Source organism: Ambystoma mexicanum, chromosome 13 (assembly GCF_040938575.1).
Source record: "Ambystoma mexicanum isolate Mex_15411 chromosome 13, UKY_AmexF1_1, whole genome shotgun sequence".
Taxonomy (NCBI): Eukaryota; Metazoa; Chordata; class Amphibia; order Caudata; family Ambystomatidae; genus Ambystoma; species Ambystoma mexicanum.
The window spans coordinates 833,368,699-833,395,881 of NC_090938.1; the positions used below are offsets into that span (position 1 = coordinate 833,368,699).

Sequence of the window (27,183 nt, forward strand, 5' to 3'; positions counted from 1 at the left end):
GAGTACAGCTCGGATTAGAGCAGAGTTTAGACCTAGAACCAAAGCTTGGCACTAGATGCAGTTAGATGGAGTGTGGGGCTCAGGAGAGTACAGCTCAGATTAGAGCAGAGTTTAGACCTAGAACCGAAGCTTGGCACTAGATGCAGTTAGATGGAGTGTGGGGCTCAGGAGAGTACAGCTCGGATTAGAGCAGAGTTTAGATCTAGAACCGAAGCTTGGCACTAGATGCAGTCAGATGGAGTGTGGGGCTCAGGAGAGTACAGCTCGGATTAGAGCAGAGTTTAGACCTAGAACTGAAGCTTGGCACTAGATGCAGTTAGATGGAGTGTAGGGCTCAGGAGAGTACAGCTCGGATTAGAGCAGAGTTTAGACCTAGAACCGAAGCTTGGCACTAGATGCAGTTAGATGGAGTGTGGGGCTCAGGAGAGTACAGCTCGGATTAGAGCAGAGGAAGCTTGGCACTAGATGCAGTTAGATGGATTGTAGGGCTCAGGAGAGTACAGCTCGGATTAGAGCAGAGTTTAGACCTAGGACCGAAGCTTGGCACTAGATGCAGTTAGATGGATTGAAGGGCTCAGGAGAGTACAGCTCGGATTAGAGCAGAGTTTAGACCTAGAACCAAAGCTTGGCACTAGATGCAGTTAGATGGAGTGTGGGGCTCAGGAGAGTACAGCTCGGATTAGAGCAGAGTTTAGACCTAGAACCGAAGCTTGGCACTAGATGCAGTCAGATGGAGAGCAGTTGTGTGATGACTTCAGGAGGTGCTCAAGCGGGCCCTAAATGCATACAACAAATTTCATTAAAGCAAAGGTTGCGACCCTCCTGCTCTAGATTGGCATGGATTGGAATGGAGTGGACAGCTTTTCACTTAAAATCTTACATCCATTTTTCTACAACTCTGCCTTTTAGCGCGTGGTCTAGGCACTGTCCAGGCAGGGCTTGGATCCCCTTTCTGTAGTATTTGGTGATGGGTGGGTGGAGCGAGCTGCAGGAGCAGTAAAGTGCAAGACGGGCCTCACACAGAACGGGGCTAGTTTAGACCAGCTCATGGACTAGGGATGCGGGAAGAGGGCAGGGAACATCCAGGAGAGGGCCTTCCTTGACAGAGCATCCTACAACTGGAGGCACTTGAACTGAGAAGACAGAGGACCATTGTACAGTTCTGGGGGTGCAAAGGCCACGATTAGATTCCCGCGCTCTGTATTTTTTAGCAACCTGACCACGTGGCCCAGTCAGTCTTGCATCCTAAAGCAGGCAGCGTTCACAGGATCCCGGGCGCACCATTGTTCTGCTGTGCTGCCCACTGGACTGCCATCTCCACTTGAGCCTGTCCTCTTCCTGAAGCTCCTTTGCAGACATGCTGTTCCACCAGGCCACATTTCCAGACTAGGATTGCCATGGCTATGCCAGCAGCAGCAGCAGCAATGGAAACCAGAGCAAGGACCCACCAGTGCGTCCGACCACCACCTGGAACGACACAGATTATTAACGGCCTGCACGTGGCACAGCGCCAAACTGAACAATGACAACAGCGATTATTGTAGGTAATAGTAACAGGCGCTATTAATAACAAGCGTTGTAGAAAAGCAGGTTACTCCAGCACGGATGAGGATTGTATAGGGCATTACAAGGGGATAATCAACAGCAGACCAAATTACAAGTTCGAATCAAAAATCAATTATCTTACGATCGTGCCCGTAGAATGCCCATTAATGCTATTAACAGACCCTCTGGAAGCAGCAAACATGCAGGGCAGCCTGCTGTCTGAAATAATAATAAATACACTGCTATATGATATGATGTGGCATTTATAACGCGCCTATACACAAGTGTTTCAAAGCGCGAAGAGGCGGGGGGAGGGGGGGGGACAAGGGGACAACAGACAACGATCCTACTAGGCCAAGTGTCACTCAGATCGCGCAAGTCCATATGTACTGGCTAGTGGAATGCGTGTTCACATGTGGTGACCTCTGGCTTCAAAATCAGTATGCTGAAATGGCCAATCAGCATATGACATAGTAGTTCTGGGACAGCAGGCCTTTATCGCCAGTTACAGCCATCATTCTAAGCATTTTCATTGGTCAGTGGAGTGCAGCTCCAACGATGTTAAGCTTTGCTCTTCTGCCACCGAGTGGAAACAGGGTACATAATGAAGGGCATTTCTGACAGAAAAAGACCTCTGCTTGACAGCGGGGCCGGTTACAATTGCCCCCCAGCACCGGGGCATTCCCCCAGCGACAAGCTGACAGCTTCAGTGTGAAACCAAAAAGGCTAACGTCCCTCTCTCCATCCTAGAATTCTTCTCACTCAGAAAGACGAGCTGTCACAATCAAACCCAAAGGTCTCCAGCAGGCATGGGGGGGTTGTGAGGTGGCCGGGTGGGGCGGGGGTGGGCAGTCAGGCCAGGGCCGCAGCATCAGCTAGCCAATAATGGCTGAAGACCCAGGAGTGGCTGTTCAAGTGTGCTGTGTGCAGCCACATCCCTTGACAATCCCACATGGAAAGTGTCAGGGAAAGAAGACCCAGTGAAGCGCTGGGGCCCCAGAGTCCACAAACGTGGAGGGCCACAAGCTATGTTGTAGGCACCTCTAACACCAGTGGGAACCAGGTTTCCAAACGTAAAAATATGTGCCGTCAGATTCAAGAAAAGCTCTTCAGAACGAGTTGGCAGCAGGCCAGGTTGGACAGCCCCCTTAAAAACACATTGCCACTCATACAGAGAGAGAACGATGTACACAGAATTACACTGAGTTAACAGCTGTGAGAAACCTGAGGGTATTCTCACTCCTATTCCCCATGGCTCCTCTGCGCAGGTGGCCAGGGAAAGGCCATCGCTCTTGGATCCTGACCCGAGGGTGGACAAGTGAGGGAGGATCACCTGGGTGGAGGTTCCTTGGCGACTGGGGGGCCCTTGGGCGAGACATGGTATCCCCTGTTTCCTAATGACAACCCACTCAATCCTTAGAAACCTTTATGGGTTATTGTAAACCAGCTCGCCTTATTTGGTCTCAGTCATGCCACTCTAGTACTAGGACGAGGAAGAGCAGATTAGGAGTTATACACACCATCATGCAACAACACCACTTTGGTACGGAGACAAGGAAGAGAGCCTCAGAGGAATACCACTACAAAGACCAGGCATGGCTCACTAATAAGCCTAACTACATTCAGGCCATTGAAAGACAGGACTCGCACCTGCGGCTCATTAACAAACCACATGTGCATAAAAGGTGAGAAGCCAAAAGAGTAAGGGAGAAGGAAAGAAAGGCGAGACACTGCTGGGAGCCGTTTTATGCAGAGCTGGCGTGTGACAAGGGTCGGAATACCAGGGACTGTAGAAGTTGGCAGTCCCAACTGGGATGGCATGACAACACCAGTTCTCTGGCACAACTGCAAGGCAAGAGAAGGTGGCATACTGAAGGACTGGCCTTCTATCGAGAGGCAGAGTGCTCGTTCTCCCATGGCGCTGCGAGAGCGCAGGAGTGTCCCAGGGACAGAGGAGGTTATCCTGGAGGCAATGAAGTTGAAGAGAGTCCAGCGCGATATGCGGGGAGTCCGCAGAGGAAGCCGGTGAGTTTCAGAGACCAGGAAACCCAGTGTGAAACTGACCACGAGCGCCTTGAAGGAACCATCGATTGTGAAAGCATACATTGTAGCGGAGTGGTCGCGTGGGTCTGAAAGGAGTGGAACACGTTTTCGAAAGTCTCTGTTTGAACTGTTGATTGAATTAACAATCACGTAAAGTATTAAAGTGATTATGCACCTTAAGAAAGGAGAAGGAACGGTTCTGAAATGTTCCAATCTGGGAAAAAGACATTTCAATGGTGTCAAGAAGACAAAATGTTAATCGCTCAACTTTTGAAATTGTAATTGTTTATTTATAGAGCGCTTATACACAGGTGAACTGCTTCAAAGCGCTTCAAGGCGGGACAGGAACAGGGGAATACAGAGTCATTATTAGGCCTTGAAATTTCCGAATGATCTTGCAACAATGACTAGCAAACTTGGCCTGAGAGCCTTACTACAAGTGCAGGTGTAAGACAAAAAGTAAGGAGTGAAGGGGGATGAGGGGGAGGAGAGGGAGACGAACATACAGTCCTTAAGCTACTGTACCCGGCCAATGATATTCCAAATAGTGCAAGTGCGTGACAGATGGTAAGTTCAATGCCCTGGGTTAAGTGCCGAGAGGTTACCATTCTCGAGGAATGAGTAAAGAAGTGCAGAAATGGTGGGTGGAGTGCAGAGACCTGGGGGCAAGTGCGAGGACTGGCGGGGGAGCCCGAGACCTGTGTGGCTCTGGAAGGGCAGCAGGCGACCAGTCAGAACGGAGCCAAGTTAGGGAGAGAGGGAGGAGGACAGTAGGCAAGAATAGAGAGGGGGTTAACAAGGGAGAGGGAGAGAGGAGGAAGAGAAGAGGAAGGTCTTGAGGAGTTTCTGGAACTCTAGGTGATCAGGCTCTAGACAGAGAGAGGCAGGGAGGCTGTTCCAGAGCACATGTCGAGGGAAGAGATCAACCCCCAAATTTGAAAATCAGCTCACCCGTGAGAGTTGGAGGATGATGAGCAGAGGGCTCTAGAAGGAGAGTATTTAGGGTGGGAGAGTTGTAGATAGTGCAGGCCCGGCCCCAGAAAGCCTTGTGGACTATGCAGAGGGTCCTGAACTTGATCTGTGCAGTCACGGGGCACCAGTGGAGGGATTTCAGTGCTGGAGAGATGCGGTCCCTGGGCTTGAGGCCAAGGATGTCTTGCGGTTCTGTCCTGGAGTTGAAGAGGTCGGAGAGTGGAAGTAGGAAGATTGACAAAGAGACTGTTGCAATAGTCCAGTCTGGAAAGAACCAGGGCTCTGGAGATGGTAAGCCTCTGGGGGAAGGTGACAAAAGGTCCAAAACCTCTGAGGAGGTGCAGCTGGTAGTGGGATTTTTTGGAGATGTCCGAGATGTGAGAGGAGAAGGAGAGAGTAGAATCGAAGATGACCCTTAGATATTTTGCCTCACTAGTGGGTGAGGGTGCAGGGTCAAGGGAGGCATGCCATAGTGAGAGTGGGAAGGCGGGAGCAGGGGTCCCAATGAGGACAATCTGTCTTGCTGGCATTGAGGCAGAGATTGATTGCAGCACACCAGGACTGAATTGCGGTCAGTCGGGGATGAGCGAGGAGGAGGAGGCCGAGGGTTTCCTGAAAGAGAGCTGTGTCATCCGCATAACACAAAGTTGGAGGTGAAGGCAGAGATCATGCGGGCCAGAGGGCCCATGTAGACATTGAGGAACCAGGGGGATAGGTTAGATCCCTGGGGGACACCACAAGTAGAGAGTGTGATAGCGGAGAGAAAAGACCCCAGTTCCACCTGGGAATGATGGTCAGAGAGATAGGAGGCACGCCATGCCAGGGTCTGATCTGTGATCCCCAGGGTGTCTCAGAGATGAGAATCAGGATATTGTGGTTTACTGTGTCAAAAGTAGAGGAACGGTCGAGAAGACTGAGGACAGAGGGAGAGTTAAGAGTCAAGATTTGAGAGCAGGTTTTCACGGTGTTCAGCAGAGCAGTTTCCGTGCTTCCAGAGGGGGAGGGGAGAGGGCGGCCAACAGGAGCCCAAGAGATGTTGTTGCAAGAATGGGTTCAGAGGTGAGAGTGGTCAGAACGTCCTGTGTTTTGGCGGTGAAGTGAGCAGCCAGGGCCGAGCAAAAGGCTATTTAAACATCAAACTGAATCAAAACAAAGCAGATGGTTTTTTCGAAATACCAGAGTGAATGTAAATCAGCCAAATGTAAAACCAGAACTTTTGAATCTTTGAACCTAAAACTAAACAAGAATGGAAAAGAAATCAACTCAATATTGAATGGGATAAAACCAAGTCAGAGTATAATTGAATCACTAAAGAAAAGAAGTACTTCCATTGTGAACTATTTTTGAACTTGGGGGAGGGAAACCCCAGTACTTCCATTGTGAACTATTTAGAATTTGGTGAAGGGAGCACCAGTGCTTCTGTTGTGAACTGCCTTAAACTTGGGGAAGAGAACCCCGGGTCCTGATTCAGACTAATTTCCTTTTATTTTACGGAGGATGATTTTGAGACTTTGTTATGGAACTATTTCACATTTGGGGAAGGGGGCTGAGAAGAAGCTGCGAGCTGGAAGAAGCTCAGAACTTTGGGTTTGAACACTTTTCTTTTGGTTGCTGACATCCATGCACATTGTGTAGATTAGTCGTGAGGGCAAGTATAGGTTTTGGAAACCGATTCTGCAGTGGAACTCTTTGACTCAGACTTTCCTTGGTTTTCTTTAGGCAGGGACATCCCACCTTAGCATAGGGCAAGGTAGGCCTTTGTCCATCCTGACATTTGTGTTTGTTTTGACATTTGAATCTGTCGTCTGTGTCCTTCTTCATGATTCCTTCACACAGCCTACAAGTGACAGAGCTGTATATGGCCTGTGCACTGCAACCGCACAACAAAATGAAAATACAAGAAGTTGAACAAGTCTATTCCATCCTTAAAAGTATTTTTCTTCCTCCGATATTGACTTAGTGAGCTTCCCTCACAAAGCCAACACAGATATTGTCGAGTTGGTTCTAAAATCAAGACTGGGCCAAGAGACAATCTTGGGGGCTACAGAAGCGTGGGATCTGAGGGGCTTTTTGGTCTCTAAGATATGCCCTGGGTCCGAAGAAAAACAATCAATGAAAATCCCAAGCAAAATGAGTGCTGCGCCTACTGCTATGAATATGTGGGACATGGCTCCGGAGATTATCTCCCAAGTCCTCCTTAAGATGGTCCTCCCCAAAAGAGGCTCTAGTAAGCTCACAGCTGAGCTTTCTTTCTTGGAATACCAGGGGATACTCTTCTATCTTACATGACCCTAAAAAAGCTTGATTGTACAGAACTCTGATCTGATCTTATTCCAGGAAACCTGGTTGACCTCTATACTAGGAATCAATGGGTCCAGCAATGAGTCTTACTTCTTTTATTTCCACTTCTTTCACAGATGGATTTAAGGTTTCTGCACCACAGTAACGCACATTCATTGCTTCTCCATGTCTTCTTGTGATAGACGTGGTTGCAGGAGGACTGTGGGTGAGTAATTTAGGGAGTTCCTCTTCGGAACAGGAGTCCTAGTCCAAGGGGTTAGTGTCTCCCAGTGAGGTCCTGCTTGCTTCGACCCCTAGGAAGCGTATCCCCCTAGCGGGTTCACCTCCCTAGCCTCGCAGGGAAAGCCCCTCAGCATGGGGAGAAGTGTCTGAATCCCGCGATTCGTCACAATAGATAAAAGCATGTTTAATAGTAAGTGTTATGAAAATAGTCAATGTTCACATTTAAATTTACAATTCTCACTGCAACAACAATACATGGACACATTATTTTCTAAATGACAAGTTTTATAAAAAATAAAAAAAATCACATACAAAAGAAAGTGCCAGTGTGCATTGTGATAGTATAAAATCTAAGAATTCGAAGTCTGTTAATATACAACAAAAACTCAGTTACTTATGCTACATAGCCGGCTAACCCTCTGCAACTGGAGAGGACACACATGGTAGTGCAGACACTCGTTAAGACGCCGGGTGGACAGTTGCGCAAAGAGTCGCCTTTGTGGGCCTCTTTGCCAGCCTTCTTGTTTGCGCTTCTGTGTTGGTCTATCGCTTGGCTTAGCTCATGCTTGCCCTCTCTAGACTCTTAGCGATTGCGTGGGTGGGATAATACTTTGCCTCCGTGTCATTAATAGAATTATGACACTCCTGTAGTTAGTATGGAAAATCAGAATTTTATGTCAAGACTCTGAGACTCGTATTTATGCTCGTTTAAAGCTTACTTGCCACCAACGAGGATACCCAATCGATAGATTTAAAATAAAATGTCTTCAACGTGGATTAATTCGACCAATCTGTGGCTTTCATGATGTCTTGTAGCCTGGCACCGCTAGAAAATGCTTTGGAGGTCATGGCACCCAGTGCCAAGTGTGCCCCAAAATGGTCTATATCTATGCCGGCTTGGAGCATGACCCACTTGACCCAATGGGGCAGGGTGTCCACTGACACCGCCTTGAAAGGCTTGCAGAGTGCGATAAACAGTCTGCTCTTCCCTGCGGGCCTAAGGGGTGCAGTCCTTGCTTCATACTCTTTAAGGCATCTGACCGGACACAGCCTTGGTTGCTCCGTAAAGGAGGGAAAGGATACCGAGCCGATAGCTGTCTTGGTCCTTCTCCTCACATGAAAGGTGACCCCTTCTGGCAAAAAGGATTTAGGGCCTCATTACGACCCAGGCATTAAGGGTTAACGCCGTCGTTAACCCTTAACGCCTATTCTGATTTTAACGGCTGCTCTTAGCAGCCGTTAAAATCCATGGCGCTAACCTGCCATGATGCTAATTATGCCACCGTAATTTACGGTGGCGTAATTAGCGCCTTCCCCACTCCCATTATGCCCTATGGGGCAAAAATGGGAATGGGGAAGGGAAAATGGGAAATGGGGATTTACCGCCCCACTTACCTTGGAATGGGGCGGTAAATCCGCCATCCACCATGGTGTAAACGTAGTTTAAACCATGGTGGTAAAGTTGGCGCAATTAGCGCCTGGGTCGTAATGACCCCCTTAATGTCTATCTCCAGCGTTCCTATGTTGGACACTCACCACTAGATAAAATAGCATTGCTAGTTTAGCCAAGAGCTCCTTCCTGGATAGATCTGCACTGTCCGGTCATCTTTTAAAAAAACGGAGGACCACGTTCACGTCCCACAGACGTGAGTTTTTCGGGTTCGGCAGCTGAATGGCTTTCACTCCTCTGAGCAGCCTAGATATCGGAGCGTGTTCACTTATAGGAGCTCCCAGGACCTGCTTGTGCCTGTCGAGATAGCCAACCTGTAGGTGCTCACTGTTCTATATGCTTTACCTTGGGCCGCCAGGGCTGCTAGAAAATTGACGATATGGATGACATCTGCAGAAGCGGGGTGTATGCTCCTCTCCAGACCCCAACTGCACCACTTGGTCCAAGCTGCCCTGTAAGATCTAGCTGTCTTTGGCGCCCAGGATTCTCTGATAAACTGGTCAGCGTCTCCTGAAAGGCCTGGCTTTCTCCAAGTACTCCTGAAATCACCCAAGCTATTAGTCTGAGAGTTCCCAGAAGGACTAACGGGTGCGAGAGCCCTGTAAGATCCAGTAGTATCTCTGACCAGTTGCACAGCAGAACCGGACTGTCGCAGGAGAGGTCCAGAAGATCAGGGAACCAGACCTGACTCTTTCAAGCTGGCATTACCAGGACCAGCCTCACTCTTACGCCTTGCGTACGCCAAAGGCTTGGCAATCATCACACAGGGCCGGAAGGCATACTTCTTGCCAGTCCCCACTGCTGCAGGAAGGCGTCCGTGGCGGCAGCTTCCGGGTCCGGCCTCCAGCGGAAAAAACGCAGTAGTTGTCAGTTCAGCCTGAAGGCAAAAAGATCTGTTATGCATGGCCCTTTCAGTTTAAGACGAGAAAAATTATCCTGTCCTGCGCTGGAATCTCTGAGATAGCGGGAGTTCCCATCCACCACTTGGTTGGCTAACCCGGGCAGGTACTCTGCCGTGACGGTGAGTCAGTTGCTCAAACATAGGTGCCAGAACTCCTTGGCCAACTCCGCTAGCAATCTGGACTTAGTTCTGCCTAGCCGATTGATATAATGTATGGCTGAGGCCTGTCCATCTTTAGCAGAATGCAGCACTGCATTCTGTCCTGAGTCAGACTCTTGATCGCAAAAGAGCCCGTTAACAACTCCAGACAGTTGATGTGCTGACGGCTCTCCTCGGTCGAGATCTCCCCGCAGCGTGCTCCCCAGCCCCTGCAGCTGGCGTCTGACTCTGTGACTAGAACCGTGAGAGAGAAAAATATGACCTTCTCGTTCCAGGCCTGCATGTGCTGGACCCACCAGTGCAGCTCTATCTTCGTGTCTTGAGACAGCAGAACTTCCTGCTCGTAAGCCAGCCCCTCCCTGAGGTGTTGAACCTTCAACCGCTGCAGAGTTCTATAATGGAGGGGCGCTAGGAAGGTCGCCTGAATGGAAGAGGCGAGCCTCCCCACTATCCTCGCTAGCTCTCAGAGAAACCTGGTCCCTGGCCAGGACGGACCTGATCTCTTTTTTGATGTCGACTTTTTGCAACGGCAGACTCAGAACTCCTGTACCGAGTCTATAATGAAGTCCGGGAACTCCATCTTCTGGTTTGGACTGATCCCCAATTTTTCCAATAGTCCTGTTGGTTCCGCTATATGCTCTCGCAGGAGCTGGGCGTTCTGCGCCATGAGACATATATCGTCCAGGTATATGATAACAATCATGCCCCAGTGGCGTAACTCTGCCACTACTGGCTTTAGCACCTTGGTGAAACACCAAGGAGCCGAGGACAGCCCAAACGGAAGGCAGGTGAACTGCCACTTCCACCTTCCCAAAGGAACTGAAGGAAACGTTGGTGAGACTCGTCAAGGTGTGTATGAGATCTATGCGCGTTAGCCAGTCTCCCTCTTGCAGGATATCCCGCAAAAAAGGTGGATGCCCTCCATCTTGAAATGCCGGTAAATGAGGAACGCATTGAGGGCTCTGAGGTTTAGGACTGGTCTGACTTTTTCCTTCCTCTTCACTAGGAAAAGGTTGCTCACGAAACCGCCTGGTCCATCACCAACCTGAATGGTCACCCTCCCCACCCCCTTTTTTTTTTTTTTTAAATAAGCTTTGCGACCTCTTCTCCCCTAAGAATCTGGGCCTGTTCCGAGAGGACCAGCAGCCTGGGCAGCTCTGCCTGACTGGGTTCCTCGAAGAACTCTAGCTGGAAACCCCCGGCCCGCCTCAAAGACCCAGGTATCCCCAGTGATCTCTTGCCACCTGTCTAAGCATGTGGCTAATCTGCCGCCTATCGCAGGTATTGCAGCGCATGCGTTTGTAGCGGGAGCTCGCGCTCTCACCTGTGGTGGGGGTTGGAGTTCCACCAGTGCTTTTCCAGCCTCGCCCTCTACCTCTGCCTCACGTGGTGAAGGTGGTGTTGGTTTTCCTGGTATCTTGAGTGCGCCATGAGTCTCTGTAGAAAGGGCGTGGACGGCCTGCACGGCCGGCAGAGCGGCTTTGTTCTCTGCCGGGTTCCCCAAAAACTCTGGGGGCAAAGAGTTTCGTGAGGTATGCCTGTGCCTTGTCCAGGGTAGCGAACGTGTGCACAAACTTGGATATGTCCTTGACAAAAGCATCCCCGAAGAGGCAACCCTTCGGAGGGACAGCGGTCTCCGAAGATGCCAACTCTTTCAACTTCGGATTGCTTTTTTACAAGAATCGACCTCTGCTGTTTTACGGCGATAGCACAGTTAGCGTTCCCTATGAGGCATGCCGCCCGTTGACTTGCCCAACAACTCCATGACTCAACCCCTGGTCGACAGTCTGGAGGCATTCAACCTTACCCGGCATACCACAGGACCCACCCACACTGCAGGCCACACACTTGAAGCGATTTTCAGCTCCTCCAACTGCGTTTTGGCAGCCACCCCTAAACCCCTCGTCTGGGCAGACCGCTCAGCCATACTTTCCACTCTCCGCTAAACATACACTTCTAGCCAATACATCCAGAAAAATGTGTTATAGAATGAGCCTTTGGACATTGTTCCTTGGTGGTAGACCCTTTCCGGCCCCGCTTAAGGGGGTTACGTCAGCCCATATATTATCATATGGCACTAGAGACCGATATTAAAAATCTATCCTGGGCTGCATTTTAATGCAGTCCTCCTGCTTCCACCGCATCCTGAGGGAGGCATTTTTCCACATCACACCACGTTATCAATATTCATCAGGCTCCATCCCAACCCCCTCAAGTCACCACGCACTCCCGATCTGTTGAGTGACACCCCAACTACCTAAGGTCACCCTGCACCCCCGATCTATATAGTGACATGTACAACCCTCCCAGGCTGCCACGCACCCCTGCATCTGTATCGGGACATGTACAACTCCCCCCCACGTCACCATGCACCCAGTGGCATGCACAGCCCCCCGCAACCCGTCTAGTCACACTGCACCCCGATCTGTACAGTGACATATACAACCCCCCCCAGGTCAGGTACTTACCGTACACAACTGTCTCAATCCCCAGGAGGCTGCAGTACCCCCACCTAGTATACATGCACCCCCGATCTGCACAATGACATCTACTTACCGTACACCACTGTCACAATCTCTGGCAGGCTGATGTGCTCCACCTGACAGCTGTACATGTTATCATCTCCCTTCTGAAGTTCCACCGTCGTCTTGATCTGGAAAGTCCCGTCAGGATTGGGGAGGATTGGACTCTGCTCTGAGGGCATCTCGACTCCATTTCTGACCCATTTCACCTCGATTTCTCGGGGGTAGAATCCATACGAGTTGCAGATCAGGAGGGTGCGGTCGCCAGACTTCCTTCGGGAAACCTTTGTTGCAGGGGGGACTGGAAGAAAAAACACAACATCCACAGTTACACACCATTTCTATCCTAAAGCAACAGCTTCTGAAACTTCAGAGAGAGGGGACAGGATAAGGAGGAGCAGGACGGGTACATGAGGGGGGCTGGTCTCGGGCAATTATTCTGACTAGAGAGGGCTATCCTGGGCGAGATACTTCAGTTCCATTAAGTGTTTGGCATCTGTACCCAACATTCCGGTCTCTGTGCAAGCCCCACAATCTCCCTAAACTCCCAACACTGACTGCTCATGTCCTGCCTGTTCCTTTCCTGAAAATCCCAAATATATGTCTAGAAAAACTTGGGAGAACCCTGCATGTAGCAGCCCCCACGTGCTGCACGTCCTTGGGCCGCATGCAGGGGTCCAAGCGGGAGCAGCCCGTTGCAAGGGTGGGCCTGCCCGGGAGAGCAAGGGGGCGCAGTTATCACCGTAGGATGGGGGGACAATTCACATGTTGGGTTATTAACCTTTGCAATACCAATCCTCTTTCAATTCTAACTCGGGAGGATAGCTCAGGGGCAACGTGCTCGCCTTGGAAGCAAGACTACACGGAGCAATACAGGTTCGATCCTCGGGTCCACACTTGGAAACCTCTGGGGATTAAGTGCATTATAAATAACCTATCATATCAGGAAACTTCCCAAATCCCTGACCCCAGTTAAACTTCATGGACTCATCACTGCCACATTGACATCACTACTATAAACTGAAGCACTTTACTATAAATTGTAAAATACTTCCAGAGGCACCTAGACCCAGAGATGGGAACGCAATCAATATTAGTATCATGGGACAGCTTCTGAGCATGCGCATTGGCAAAAGAGCCATCACACCCCCCTCGAGGCCCGCACCAAGGGGGAGAAAGATGCCCCAGATTGCACATGCGTCTTTATCTATATAGCACTGCCAAGTCTGGCAAGAAGTGGCACAACTGCCGCACTGTTAACTCCCCTAAAAGCCCCTTCATACTGGAAGTGTGAGGCTAAAAGGAAAAGGACTAACCCTGCCCAGAAGAATGCCAGATGTAGAAAAGCACTAACCCTGCCCAGAGGAATGTCGGATGTAGAAAAGCACTAACCCTGCCCAGAGGAATGCCGGATGTAGAAAAGCACTAACCTTGCCCAGAGGAATGCCAGATGTAGAAAAGCACTAACCTGCCCAGAGGAATGCCGGATGTAGAAAAGCACTAACCCTGCCCAGAGGAATGCCGGATGTAGAAAAGCACTAACCCCGCTCAGAGGAATACCGGATGTAGAAAAGCGCTAACCCTGCCCAGAGGAATGCCGGATGTAGAAAAGCACTAACCCGGCCCAGAGGAATGCCGGATGTAGAAAAGCGCTAACCCTGCCCAGAGTAATGCCGGATGTAGAAAAGCGCTAACCTGGCCAGAGGAATGCCAGATGTAGAACAGCACTAACTCTGCCCAGAGGAATGCGGGATGTAGAAAAGCGCTAACCCTGCCCAGAGGAATGCCGGATGTAGAAAAGCGCTAACCCTGCCCAGAAGAATGCCGGATGTAGAAAAGCGCTAACCTGGCCAGAGGAATGCCGGATGTAGAAAAGCGCTAACCCTGCCCAGAAGAATGCCGGATGTAGAAAAGCGCTAACCCTGCCCGAGGAATGCGGGATGTAGAAAAGCGCTAACCGTGCCCAGAGGAATGCCGGATGCAGAAAAGCGCTAACCCTGCCCAGAGGAATGCAGGATGTAGAAAAGCACTAACCGTGCCCAGAGGAATGCCGGATGCAGAAAAGCGCTAACCCTGCCCAGAGGAATGCCGGATGTAGAAAAGCGCTAACCTGGCCAGAGGAATGCCGGATGTAGAAAAGCGCTAACCCTGCCCAGAAGAATGCCGGATGTAGAAAAGCGCTAACCCTGCCCAGAGGAATGCGGGATGTAGAAAAGCGCTAACCGTGCCCAGAGGAATGCCGGATGCAGAAAAGCGCTAACCCTGCCCAGAGGAATGCGGGATGTAGAAAAGCGCTGACCCTGCCCAGAGGAATGCCAGATGTAGAAAAGCGCTAACCCTGCACAGAGGAATGCCAGATGTAGAAAAGAACTAACCCTGCCCAAATGAATGCCAGATGTAGAACAGCACTAACCCTGCCCAGAGGAATGTCGGATGTAGAAAAGCACTAACCCTGCCCAGAGGAATGCCGGATGTAGAAAAGCACTAACCCTGCCCAGAGGAATGTCGGATGTAGAAAAGCACTAACCCTGCCCAGAGGAATGCCGGATGTAGAAAAGCACTAACCTTGCCCAGAGGAATGCCAGATGTAGAAAAGCACTAACCTGCCCAGAGGAATGCCGGATGTAGAAAAGCACTAACCCTGCCCAGAGGAATGCCGGATGTAGAAAAGCACTAACCCCGCTCAGAGGAATACCGGATGTAGAAAAGCGCTAACCCTGCCCAGAGGAATGCCGGATGTAGAAAAGCACTAACCCGGCCCAGAGGAATGCCGGATGTAGAAAAGCGCTAACCCTGCCCAGAGTAATGCCGGATGTAGAAAAGCGCTAACCTGGCCAGAGGAATGCCAGATGTAGAACAGCACTAACTCTGCCCAGAGGAATGCGGGATGTAGAAAAGCGCTAACCCTGCCCAGAGGAATGCCGGATGTAGAAAAGCGCTAACCCTGCCCAGAAGAATGCCGGATGTAGAAAAGCGCTAACCTGGCCAGAGGAATGCCGGATGTAGAAAAGCGCTAACCCTGCCCAGAAGAATGCCGGATGTAGAAAAGCGCTAACCCTGCCCGAGGAATGCGGGATGTAGAAAAGCGCTAACCGTGCCCAGAGGAATGCCGGATGCAGAAAAGCGCTAACCCTGCCCAGAGGAATGCAGGATGTAGAAAAGCACTAACCGTGCCCAGAGGAATGCCGGATGCAGAAAAGCGCTAACCCTGCCCAGAGGAATGCCGGATGTAGAAAAGCGCTAACCTGGCCAGAGGAATGCCGGATGTAGAAAAGCGCTAACCCTGCCCAGAAGAATGCCGGATGTAGAAAAGCGCTAACCCTGCCCAGAGGAATGCGGGATGTAGAAAAGCGCTAACCGTGCCCAGAGGAATGCCGGATGCAGAAAAGCGCTAACCCTGCCCAGAGGAATGCGGGATGTAGAAAAGCGCTGACCCTGCCCAGAGGAATGCCAGATGTAGAAAAGCGCTAACCCTGCACAGAGGAATGCCAGATGTAGAAAAGAACTAACCCTGCCCAAATGAATGCCAGATGTAGAACAGCACTAACCCTGCCCAGAGGAATGTCGGATGTAGAAAAGCACTAACCCTGCCCAGAGGAATGCCGGATGTAGAAAAGCACTAACCCTGCCCAGAGGAATGCCAGATGTAGAAAAGCACTAACCCTGCCCAGAGGAATGCCAGATGTAGAAAAGCAATAACCCTGCCCAGAGTAATGCCGGATGTAGAAAAGCGCTAACCTGGCCAGAGGAATGCCAGATGTAGAACAGCACTAACCCTGCCCAGAGTAATGCCAGATGTAGAAAAGCGCTAACCTGGCCAGAGGAATGCCGGATGTAGAAAAGCGCTAACCCTGCCCAAAGGAATGCCAGATGTAGAAAAGCGCTAACCCTGCCCAAAAGAATGCCGGATGTAGAAAAGCTCTAACCCTGCTCAGAGGAATGTCGGATGTAGAAAAGCAGTAACTCTGCCCAGAGGAATGCCAGATGTAGAAAAGCGCTAACCTGGCCAGAGGAATGCCAGATGTAGAAAAGCACTAACCCGGCCCAGAGGAATGCCGGATGTAGAAAAGCACTAACCCGGCCCAGAGGAATTCCGGATGTAGAAAAGCGCTAACCTGGCCAGAGGAATGCCAGATGTAGAAAAGCACTAACCCAGCCCAGAGGAATGCCGGATGTAGAAAAGCAGTAACTCTGCCCAGAGGAATGCCAGATGTAGAAAAGCGCTAACCTGGCCAGAGGAATGCCAGATGTAGAAAAGCACTAACCCGGCCCAGAGGAATGCCGGATGTAGAAAAGCACTAACGCTGCCTAGAGGAATGCCGGATGTAGAAAAGCACTAACCCTGCCCAGAGGAATGCCAGATGTAGAACAGCACTAACCCTGCCCAGAGGAATGTCGGATGTAGAAAAGCATTAACCCTGCCCAGAGGAATGCCGGATGTAGAAAAGCACTAACCCTGCCCAGAGGAATGCCAGATGTAGAAAAGCACTAACCCTGCCCAGAAGAATGCCAGATGTAGAAAAGCACTAACCCTGCCCAGAGTAATGCCAGATGTAGAAAAGCGCTAACCTGGCCAGAGGAATGCCGGATGTAGAAAAGCGCTAACCCTGCCCAAAGGAATGCCAGATGTAGAAAAGCGCTAACCCTGCCCAGAGGAATGCCAGATGTAGAAAAGCGCTAACCTGGCCAGAGGAATGCCAGATGTAGAAAAGCACTAACCCGGCCCAGAGGAATGCCGGATGTAGAAAAGCACTAACTCTGCCTAGAGGAATGCCGGATGTAGAAAAGCACTAACCCTGCCCAGAGGAATGCCGGATGTAGAAAAGCAACAATCCTGAGTAACTGTAACTGACTGGAAACATTAAGAAACGGGAAAAACAGCGTTAATATGAATTGAACACCTTTGGCTACAAGACCAAAAGCCCTGGTGAATCCTAGTGCTGATGCCGAGGACATCACAGAAGTCACACGGAGAGAGACCCTCAAACACTTTCAAAAGTGCTCATAATATATTGTATTTGTTGGTAGCGCCCAGACCCAGAGGTATCACAGCACTAGGGGAATGGTACATAATGGGTTACACATGATGGCTGGAAAAGTATGGTCATTACATTCTTTCATAAAGATGAATAGTCAGGTTCATCTTGGATAGACAGGCAGTAAAGGTTACACATTTGTTGAACAGGGTTGCTTTTACTTTCTTTCAGAATAGCGGGTAAGCATGTTCATCTTGGATATACTGGGGGAGGGCGTTCCAGAGGCCGGGAGCGATGGTAGTAAAACAGGGTCCCTCAGCTTTCTTTCTGGCGAACCTCTGCGAATCTTGACGGAGGCCTTCGAGGGACATCGACCAGTCGCCATCGACGCAGGATGCCCTCTTTCCGAACTATGAGGAATAGGTTGGAGGACACAATCCATTCATACGGATCACGCGCCACTTGCGCAGGAATGCAGATTTTCTCTGTATAAAGAAAACCTGTCTTATTTTGGCTGAGGTTATGCTATACTCCAGACCTGTGCGGTTATCGTGATGCGCTGGTTAACCTGTTGAGCCTGGAAGGAGGCAGGAGCCTGCCCTGCATTGTTTATGTAAAGAACTTGTTGGTAAAAGTGGGTGAAATAATTAAGCTCTGGGAAGACATCACCAAGGCTACTTCATACCGAGTTAAGAGGCTGTTCTTGGCAAGACCAGGAAGAATATGGAGGACGCCTGCTTGAGGCTAAAGACAGGTCTACCTCACTGATGAGGCCCAACAAGGCTGAAACACGTGTCTGGGGTTTCTGTTGGTACTCTTGCAAGAATGGAATTGCCATAGCATTTCGGTGCTGGACTGCCCATGTGGACGGGACAAAGACTGATATGCAAATGGATATTTCCCATCTGTGAAAGGTACCGTGAGCTAAAGTGTGGCTGCGGACTCTCGAGTGGGTACCGTCAACAGGTCATTTTGCAGTGTTCGTTCTCGCAGAGGGGCGCCTCAGACTATTTTTTTTATTCCTTTTAGACAGGTTAGGGGGGCCAAGTGCAATACCCCTTAGCTGAAAATGTGCAACACACTGACAGTATAAATCTCAGACACAATAACTAAAAAAGCAAAGTGTGATCCAGAAGGTGCACAGGAGAGATAATACAATGTCAGCCCTTCTCACAGAACTGTGCCACCCTTGACCAATGCTAGAGCGCTGTTAAAGGAACGCCAGACTTCCTTAGTCCGTCTCCCTCCCCCTTTGACCAGCTCCAAACAAAAAACAGACCAGAATGGCCCCAGCAAACAGTAGCCCAAAATAAAGACCCCTTGTTAATGGTGGTCGATTCTTCATTGCTGTCCCACCCTAGCAGTGTTAGAGCCCTGTGAGAGAATCACACAGGGACAGTTGACAAATCACCTGGCCACATCCAGTTACTGACCATAAGAGGCATTTAGGCAGAATAAGCCAGGTGGTTATCAGTTGATGGATTTCCTAAGGGTGGCGGAAATACACAAAAAAAAAGGCACTAAAAGGGTACGAGTATACAATACCTTTTTTTACTGATTGTAGGTCTGAACCGTTTGGGCTAAGAGCACAGCCAAGGAGTCCCCGCCCCTTCACCCTTAAGAGCGGCGCCCTTGGAGCGGTGGGCTTCGCCGCTAGGGTCTCCGGACTCAGCTTGTGTGCAGGCTCCGGCGCACAGTGGACAGCTTCCTGGGGGAATTGGGGAGGATTAATAGGAGGCGACCAGGAATGCAACGAGGAGCCTCAACAGCCGAGTCCTATATCTGCTGGTGCCAAATAGCGTAGAGAAGATGATTCCGAGCAGGGGCACAACAAAACCTATATTTTGGGGAGGCTAGCTGGTGATGGGAGGGGCCACTGTCTAAACTGGTCATGGCAAGCGTGGAGGCTCCGCCCCCTCTGTTTAACCCCAAGGGTTGTCTGGCATGGGGCGCAATAATCAAATGGTGGAAGTCCAGCATTACACATAGGTGCACACGCTATTACACATTCATTCACTTAAACATCCCATTCACCATACACTCACTCATTTACATGCGCACCCAGCCCCCTATACATCATACACTCAGTCACACACTTACTCATTCACACATACATTACATACACACTCCTTGCACACATCCAAAGAGCAAAAAACGCTGCAGCCAAACTGCTACTTGCGCTCGGCCCGAGAGACCACATCTCCCCAGCCCTTAAAACTCTTCACTGGCTTCCAGTAGCCCGAAGGGTGACTTTCAAAACCTTATGCATCTCTCATCGAGCATTGCATAAAACTGGACCTCATTATCTTCAAGACAAACTAAAACCCTATCACCCCCCTCGCACCCTAAGATCAAGCTCAGCCGGACTCCTAGTCATACCTAAGACAAACTCAGTCAGTTTAGGCGGATCATCATTCTCAGCCTTGGCCCCCACGCTGTGGAACGCACTCCCACCCCACATCCGCCTAACTGAAGATCTAATGTCTTTCCGCAAACTACTGAAAACTTGGCTCTTCCCCTAAAACCAACCCGTACGCAAACTAACCCAAACTGATTTACTGCATCTCAATGACACCAACCCAACAAACTACTAGATCTTGAATAACAATAAGACAAATAACAATACAACATCAATATCCATGCGAGACAACTAATAGCCGCTAATGTAAACTAAAAGGACAAACAGAATAGAACGGGTAAGGTAGATCAAAGCAGTGAAGCAGATAAAAAGAAGAAATGGTACGAAAACAGTAATGAGGTTTAAATTAATGAAGTGAATGTAAGGAGTGCAATGGACAAAATGGGCAAAACGAATAAAGACAGTTGACACCGACGGTGTGAGTGCATGGCATAAATAGAAAGCACAGAATAGACGATTCAAGTACATGAGACGAGTGTAGTGCATGAAACAGATAGAGAACACGGAACGGTTGACAAGTGAAATGGCCTGAAATCGATAATGCATGATGAAGGAACGAAGTGAATGGAGCGGTTGAAATCGTTAGAATGGATGAAGCGCGTAGAACGGATGAGTGCGCGGAGTGGATGAATGAGTTGAACAGATGAGTATTGAGCGGATGGGGTGTAGAGCGGATGAGCGTGTTGAGCGGATGGCGTGTAGAGCGGATGGCGTGTAGAGCGGATGAGTGTGTAGAGCGGACGAGTATGTAGGGTGGATGATTGCATAAGCGCGGAGAAGTATGTAGAACGCAGGAGAGCAGATGAATGAGCAGAGGGGATGAGTAGAGCAGATGAGTGTGTAGAACAGACGAGCGTGTGGAACAGATGAGCGTGTAGAACAGACGAGCGTGGAGAGCGGATGAATGCATAAGTATGGAGGGATGTGTAGAACACAAGTGCATAGAACAGATGAATGTGCAGAGCGGACGAGTGCCTAGAGCGGACGAGTACGTAGAGCCGTTGGATCGGAGTGCGTGAACGGATTGGAGTACGTAGAACAGATTGGCGTGCATGGCGTGGACTGGAGTACATAGAGCTGAATGGAATGCATGGAGCGGTCTGTGAGTGTATGGAGCGGACGGGAGTGCATGGAGCAGACTGAAGTACACAGAGCGGACCGGAGTGAATAGAATTGTGCGACTTACATGGAATGGTCTGGAATGCATGGAGCATTTGAAAGAGCATGTAACCCATCATATCACATCACCACGCTTACTCTCTTCTTTACACCACCACTCAACTAGAAAACAGAGATACTATGACACCATTCGGTATAGCTGTTCTCATACCAACATCTGCCTCATACTCCCCATCACTCTAACTAAACACAGCTGGTTACACACCCCCCAGCCAGGCGTTCTCCTCAGGCCTAATGCAGCCACAGTCAGTCTGGATAAATCCTGCCAGAACGAACACATACTCTTGATCTCTCAACCACCACACCTACCGTTAATAAGCAGCTTTTACACAAATGCCACACCAGCTGCACACATATCCGGTGCTCACACGGAGCTTTTTGACTCCCTCTACTCGCTCTACTGACTTTAACTTCGGTTCCCAAGGGTGTTCAACCTACCAGTGCCTTCAGACCATACCAATGGTACATAAGGCGCTATATAAATGCAAAGTAACATAACATAACATAATGAGATAAAACATAACACTTTTTAACACTGCTACTTTCCAAAAAGGCTTTCCTGACATCTCTGCCTAACAAAACGCAAGTGTGACATCAGCCCCTTCCCCTGAGATGTCAAAGGACATATCCTCAATGGCGTTGCGCGCCTGATTCCAAGAGTACATATGAATTTTGCTTTGAGTGTTTAAGTTATCTTCTAACACAAGTAATGTATCGACAACAAAAAAGATGCTTGTGTATTGGTTCATTATTCTATGCCATTGTAAGTCATTTAATATGTTCAATCAGTACACGGGGAGGGGTGGGGGGATTCGTCCTCCCTGAAAATCAGGAAGCTCAGAACGGGGGCTTTACCGCATGGTAAAACCCCTGCTCTGAATCTCCTCAGAAGCGGGGGGCTGCCATCTTCCCCACTGGTACGGAGGTAAGTGGGACCCCGTTTCCGCCATTCCCCCACCACAAGACCACAATTTCCGCATCTCCCACCGACCCCTTCCCACTTACCTTCCGCTCTTTTGCACCTCGCCGGTGCCGGGAACACCCTGTTCCCAGCGCAGCGCTGGTGCGACAATGGCCACCATGGAAAGGGAAAAGGGACTATGTGCCGTTCCCTTCTCCATGATCCAATGCAGCCATCTCGCTTTGTATTGTTGAGAAACTGCAAACATGCAGGTTCTTAACTTGAGAAAACAAATATCAGTCTCCCAGTGCAACGTGCCGGGATACTAATGGCAATAACACCTGCAGTCTGGGGCATTACCGAGGATTGCTAACTACTCCTTACTGTACTGAAAAGCCTTCTTAAACAGACCACGGCATGTTAACTGCATGGCTCCTGGCGTCTGTTAACACACAGGCACCATTTTAGATTCAATTTTATAGGTGAACGCGAAAGACAGAAACAACAGACTTTCCAATTTCATTCTCATCTAAAGACCTTTAGCTCATGCCAATTTCAATGTAATTCTGTGGCCTTATTGGACTATATATGTAGTGCCTTTAGTGTTTGTGTACATAGTAACTAACTTCCATATTAGCAATCCATTCATTGATCATTCTCAAACATAGGAAAGATTGATTCAAAAATCACCCCATCACCTTCTAAACTTGTATAGGGTCGTGAAATCCTTCACTTTTTTCCGATTGGATTGGGGAACATAATAAAACAATCATTCTTACTATGAAGCAAACCACACAGCCTGATAATGTAAGATCTATTATCCTCACACGTGTGCACATCATTTATAAGACCCCTACACTTCTGTGAGACAAACTCCATTGCATAAGCAATTCACTTCTATAATTCCACAAACAACATCTCATATGAAAATCATTCACACCTTTTTCATTTATATACTGTTTTATGAAACACCTTTAGGATTGTTGTCCACAATAATTTGTACCTGTAATATTTTGTAAAGAATGATCGTAAAATGATTTTAGTTCATGATCTTTATAAAGTCCACTGATGGTTGAGTCGAGGTGAAAGATTCTCCAGGTTCTAATGGATGAGGTTTTATCAATTACACAAATTTAAGATCCTCCACTTTTCCATTTCAATGTTCCATCATCCTGCGTTAGTCTTCCATCTCGAATTTACATGCTTGTAATTGTAATCGTCATTTGTATAGCGCCCTTTCCCCATTTGTAGGGCCTTGATGCGCTTTGTAGTTGCAACGTCCTTGGGACCGAAGGGCACGTATGGGACATTCTAAGAGTTAAGTTTAAGATGCTTGTGTGCATTCTGCCAGGTTAGGATTTAGGAGGGTTGGCTGGGCCCCGGTAAGCAGCCCAGAGGTCAGGCACGTGGGGTGTGCTGTTGCTGGATTAGGACAGAGTGCTAATACAGGAGATTCGATGTGTGCCCAGCAAGACACATTTTTCTTTCCATGGGTTGTCACTACATTCTAATGGCAGACAGAGTGCAATAGGAAATACATTAAATGAAATAAATCTTGTGACCTATGGCCGAGACCAGTATGGATCCCTTCCCAGATGGAAATAACCGTTTAAGTGCTTCTTAATGTGCCTCTCTTCCTACCCCCAAAGCTATTAAAGAGTGTTCCGTGCCCAATAGCCCCAGTTGAACTGGCGCATTTCCTCATTAGCCCCAGTGCGGAATATGGGTTAGCATTGTGTGTGCTTGTGCAAGTCCCTTGATAATTAGCGAGTGCGCGAATCATAGATGTCCCCCTGTTCAAACTGATCCTGCAACCGTTGCTATCTCTAGAGGTCCGTCTTAACAAGCCTGCTGTCCCAGCATCTTTAAGTTGCAGCATCCCAGTTACATCAGATTTATCGGTGCAGTTTAGGGACCAAATTGCACCGGTTATGCTGGTTCGGGACACTGCGAACGCTGCTGGCAATTCGCAATGGTATGGAAGTGTAGGTGTTTAGTTGGGTCTGGGCAAGTACTTGTGTGCGTGGGGCAGGAAGACAGTGCAAGCTTCTCATTGTGTGCCGCTGCGAACACTGGAGGCATCTGCAGTGGTTTGGAAGTAGGTTTTTAGCTTTGTCTTGGCATGTACTTGTGTTCTCGGGCAATCACAGTATAGAGTGGGCAAGTTTGAAGAGGAGGAAGGGAAAAGCCAGGCTTTGAGGGCATTTCTGAATGTGAGGCGATTGTCAATGCTGCAGATGTGGAGGGACATAGAGTTCCAGATGGTGGGCACTTGGACGGAGGAGGAGGAGGATTCCGCCAGCCTGGTGTAGTTATATTGGGGATAACTAGGAGAAAGGCTGCGCCGGATCCAAGTGTCCTTAAGGGGCAGTAGTGTGTTCGTTTGTCCCAGAGGAAATCCAGGCCTGAGTTGTGGATGGCACGGTGAGTAATGCACATGGCTTTAAAGGTAGTTTGTCGTCCAATAGAAAGACATTGGTGGACTCTCAGTGTGGGGCTGAAGTGTTCTCTGGGAGGGAGGCCGATGAGCAGGCGGGACGCAGCATTTTGAACTCTTTGTAGTTTCTTTAGTAGAACACTGGTGCGCCTAGATAAAGGCAGTTTGCGTAATCTAGGCAAGAGAGGATGATGATGGGGATGGGCAGAGATTCAGTGAGGATAGGTGAGGTATGGAAGATACGCCTGAGGATGCGTAGATGGAAGAAACAGGTTCTGAGTATGGAGTTGATGTGTTGGGAGAAGGTGTCAAGATCGCGTCTTACCTTAGAGCTTTGCAATGCCACCTGGTGACATGAGCGACTTCCTGTCCCCTGGCCAGCCACCATGACCCTGGACCAGGAACAGGAGTTCAGGCTCTGTCCAGGGGATGTGGAGTCAAGCAAATGCAGGAAAAACCCTCACCGGGAAAAACCTCCAGGTAATGGAGTGGAAGGTCCAGACTGGCTCCACCTAGTAGACAGCTGACTGGATCCACTTATGGGAAAAGTGTTTTTCTGCAGATATGGCTCAGAATGATAGAATTTCCAGGAAGGCAGAATGGCAGAAACGAGTAGGCTAGAGATGGTAGACAAGGAGGTGGGTAAGAAAGGCTCCAGGTGGTAATGATTCAAGTTGTCAGGAAGGCAGAGGCTGGCAGGCAAAGGAACAGGAGCGATGCAAGGAGGAGGGCCAGTGAAGGCGGAACAGGGATTTAGCGGCAAGGGAGGCAGATTGTTAGAAGGCAGCAACAGGGGAACAAGGAAGCAAGGAGAGAAGAAAAACAAAAGCATCCACGGAACGGGAAAAACAATATTGCAATGCAAGGCTTACCTCACGTTAGAGACTGAAAAAGGCACTCAACGCCTTCCGGGATGCAAGACGTGTGACGTCACTGTGTTATGCAACATGCCTATGCAACGTGGCCCTCCATGACGGGAGGGGAAGCGTCACCAACACTCCCATAGTGACCATGACGCAAGCCTGGGGCTGCAGCAGTGAATCATAACAGAGGGATAGATCTGTATCCAGCGTGCATCCAAGGTTTTTCCCTTTCGTGGAGGTTCCCGACGACTGGGGGGGCCTAGAGAGTGAGGCCAGGAGATAGGTTGGGTGAGGAGCACGGTTTTTCCACAGACCAGGATTTACCAGGATTGAGGATGAGGTGGTTGGTCGTCATCCAGTGGTCAATATCCGAGAGGCATGACGACAGATCTGCAGGGGTGGAGCCTGGTGATTTGGGGATTTTAAGGATGATCTGGGTATCGTCTGCCTAGTTGTAGCAGGTGAGATTGTGGGAGTGGATGAGTGTGGGAAGTGGGCTCAGATTTGATTCCTAAAGGGTGTAGCTTTTCTAGGAGAATTGTGTGGTCAATGGTATCAATGGTGGCAGAGGTCAAGGAGAATGAGTACAGCACATACTGGGAGGACTCAGTTCCTCTGATGGGTCTGAAGCCAGATTGTGCCCGGTCAAGGAGGTTTTTAGCTTCAGTGAAATGACCTAGTTGCTTGCTCGCTGTGCGGTCCACGAGTTTGGCCATTAAGCGGGTGTTGGAAATGGGCCAGTAGTTCTGGTGGGTCGAGCGTAGGTTTGAGGAAGGGTTTGAGGTGGGAGATTTTTAAGGCTTCTGGGAAAATTACAGATGTAAGGGATTGGTTAAGGATTGCGCGTGCAATACTGCATACATAGGTTGAGATTAGGATGTTTTTGAGGAGGGTGGGTGGGCAAGGGTCCTCAGGGGATTCTGATGGCTGGCTTTGTGCTAGGAGCGAGAGGAACTCCTGGTGTGAGATCGAGGGATTGGGGTTGGAAGCCAGCGGCTGAAATGTTTGAGGGAGAAAACAACTTTCGGTCTTCTCTCCCCTGAACATTTCAGCCTATGGCCTTGCCCCCACCGCCACCCCCTACTTACCTTGGGGCGGCGACGCGCTGTGTCCCTGCAACGCCTGTTCCCTTTCACTTCCATGATCGGGATCCAGTGCCGCAGGGTCCTTTCCTTTCTTAACTTTTTTTTAATTCTTTTTTTTTTACAGGACCGGCAGCGGGGGGGACATCCCTGCAACCCCCACTCACAATATAGTGAACAAGGGGGCGGGGGAACCCCTGCAGCCCCTGCCACCGAATGGGGGATTTGGTCAAAACTTTCGTCCATTTGGAATTTTCGAACGGCCGAAATCCGGCCAAATCTCCCAGTCAGTCTTTTTTTCTGGACTTTTTGGACGTTTATAGATCGAGGAGAAACAGGGGAAGGTTTGCATTGGGAGGGAGTTGGGACAGGGGACGGGAGGTGGGCGGGCAACAGACAGGGGCCTTATTTGTATTTTAGAGATGATGGCAGAATGTCTGTTGATGGCGATGTAATGGAAGTTCCGATAAGGCATCGCATAGGGATTGGGAGTTGGGTGGAGGAGGGGTTGAGCAACCTGGCGATTTGAATTCAGAGATGATTCTATGCAGTTCCTTCAATATTCTGTTCACACAGAATGCTTTTGTGTTTTATGATTTCCGATCTGTAGGCCCTTGTTAGTCTTACCAGGGGGGGTTTGTTTTGAAGGTTGGGTTGGATTTCCAGGACCGCCCCAGATGGTGCTTGATGGTTTTCAGCGATTTGAGGTGGGTGGTGTGCCACCTGGGTGTGGGGCCTGATCTCAGAGTTGTCCGTTTTGTTGGGGTGAGAGGTGTGAAGGCATCGGAGAGCCAGTAGCCAAAGAGTTTGATGGGGGAGCCTTCCTGGAGTGAGAATGCTTGGGAGTGGGTTGAGGGAGTTGGCTAGACCAGCGGTGATGACTTTGTTGCAGAGTGGAGTGAGAGGTGCAGAGGTTGGTGGTGGCCGGGTGCTTCGGCTCCTAGTGATGCTTCCATCATTATACCAAGGGTTTTAACTTTAACAAGGACCTTGATCGGTGTGTTGTCAATCTGAAAAGAATTATATTCTGGGGAAAGAGTTTGACCGGCTGGGAGCCAAAGACCATCAACTCAGTTTTTTTTCTCTTTAAACACATCCAATTCAGATCCATACACTGCTCAATGCTGGAGTAGATGTTAAGTAGATTTTCATTATCCTTCTTATGATCTCCACAAAGTTCCATCACTAACGGCGTATCCTCTGCGCAGTTC

The 27,183-nt window shown here is 49.5% G+C and overlaps 1 protein-coding gene across 3 annotated transcripts in view; it reads right to left on the reverse strand.

The window, feature by feature from the left end:
• Window positions 1-476: 476 nt before the first annotated feature.
• The window catches only part of LOC138522087 (major histocompatibility complex class I-related gene protein-like), a 301,035-nt gene continuing 274,328 nt past the window's right edge, over window positions 477-27,183 (reverse strand). For all 3 annotated transcript variants that reach the window (XM_069635333.1, XM_069635332.1, XM_069635330.1), the window contains exons 5-6: window positions 12,150-12,416; window positions 477-1,467 (exon numbers count right to left, since the gene is read on the reverse strand). In XM_069635333.1, the coding sequence (XP_069491434.1) occupies window positions 1,262-1,467; window positions 12,150-12,416 (473 nt within the window). In that variant the 3' untranslated portion in view covers window positions 477-1,261. The remainder of the gene's footprint in view (window positions 1,468-12,149; window positions 12,417-27,183) is intronic.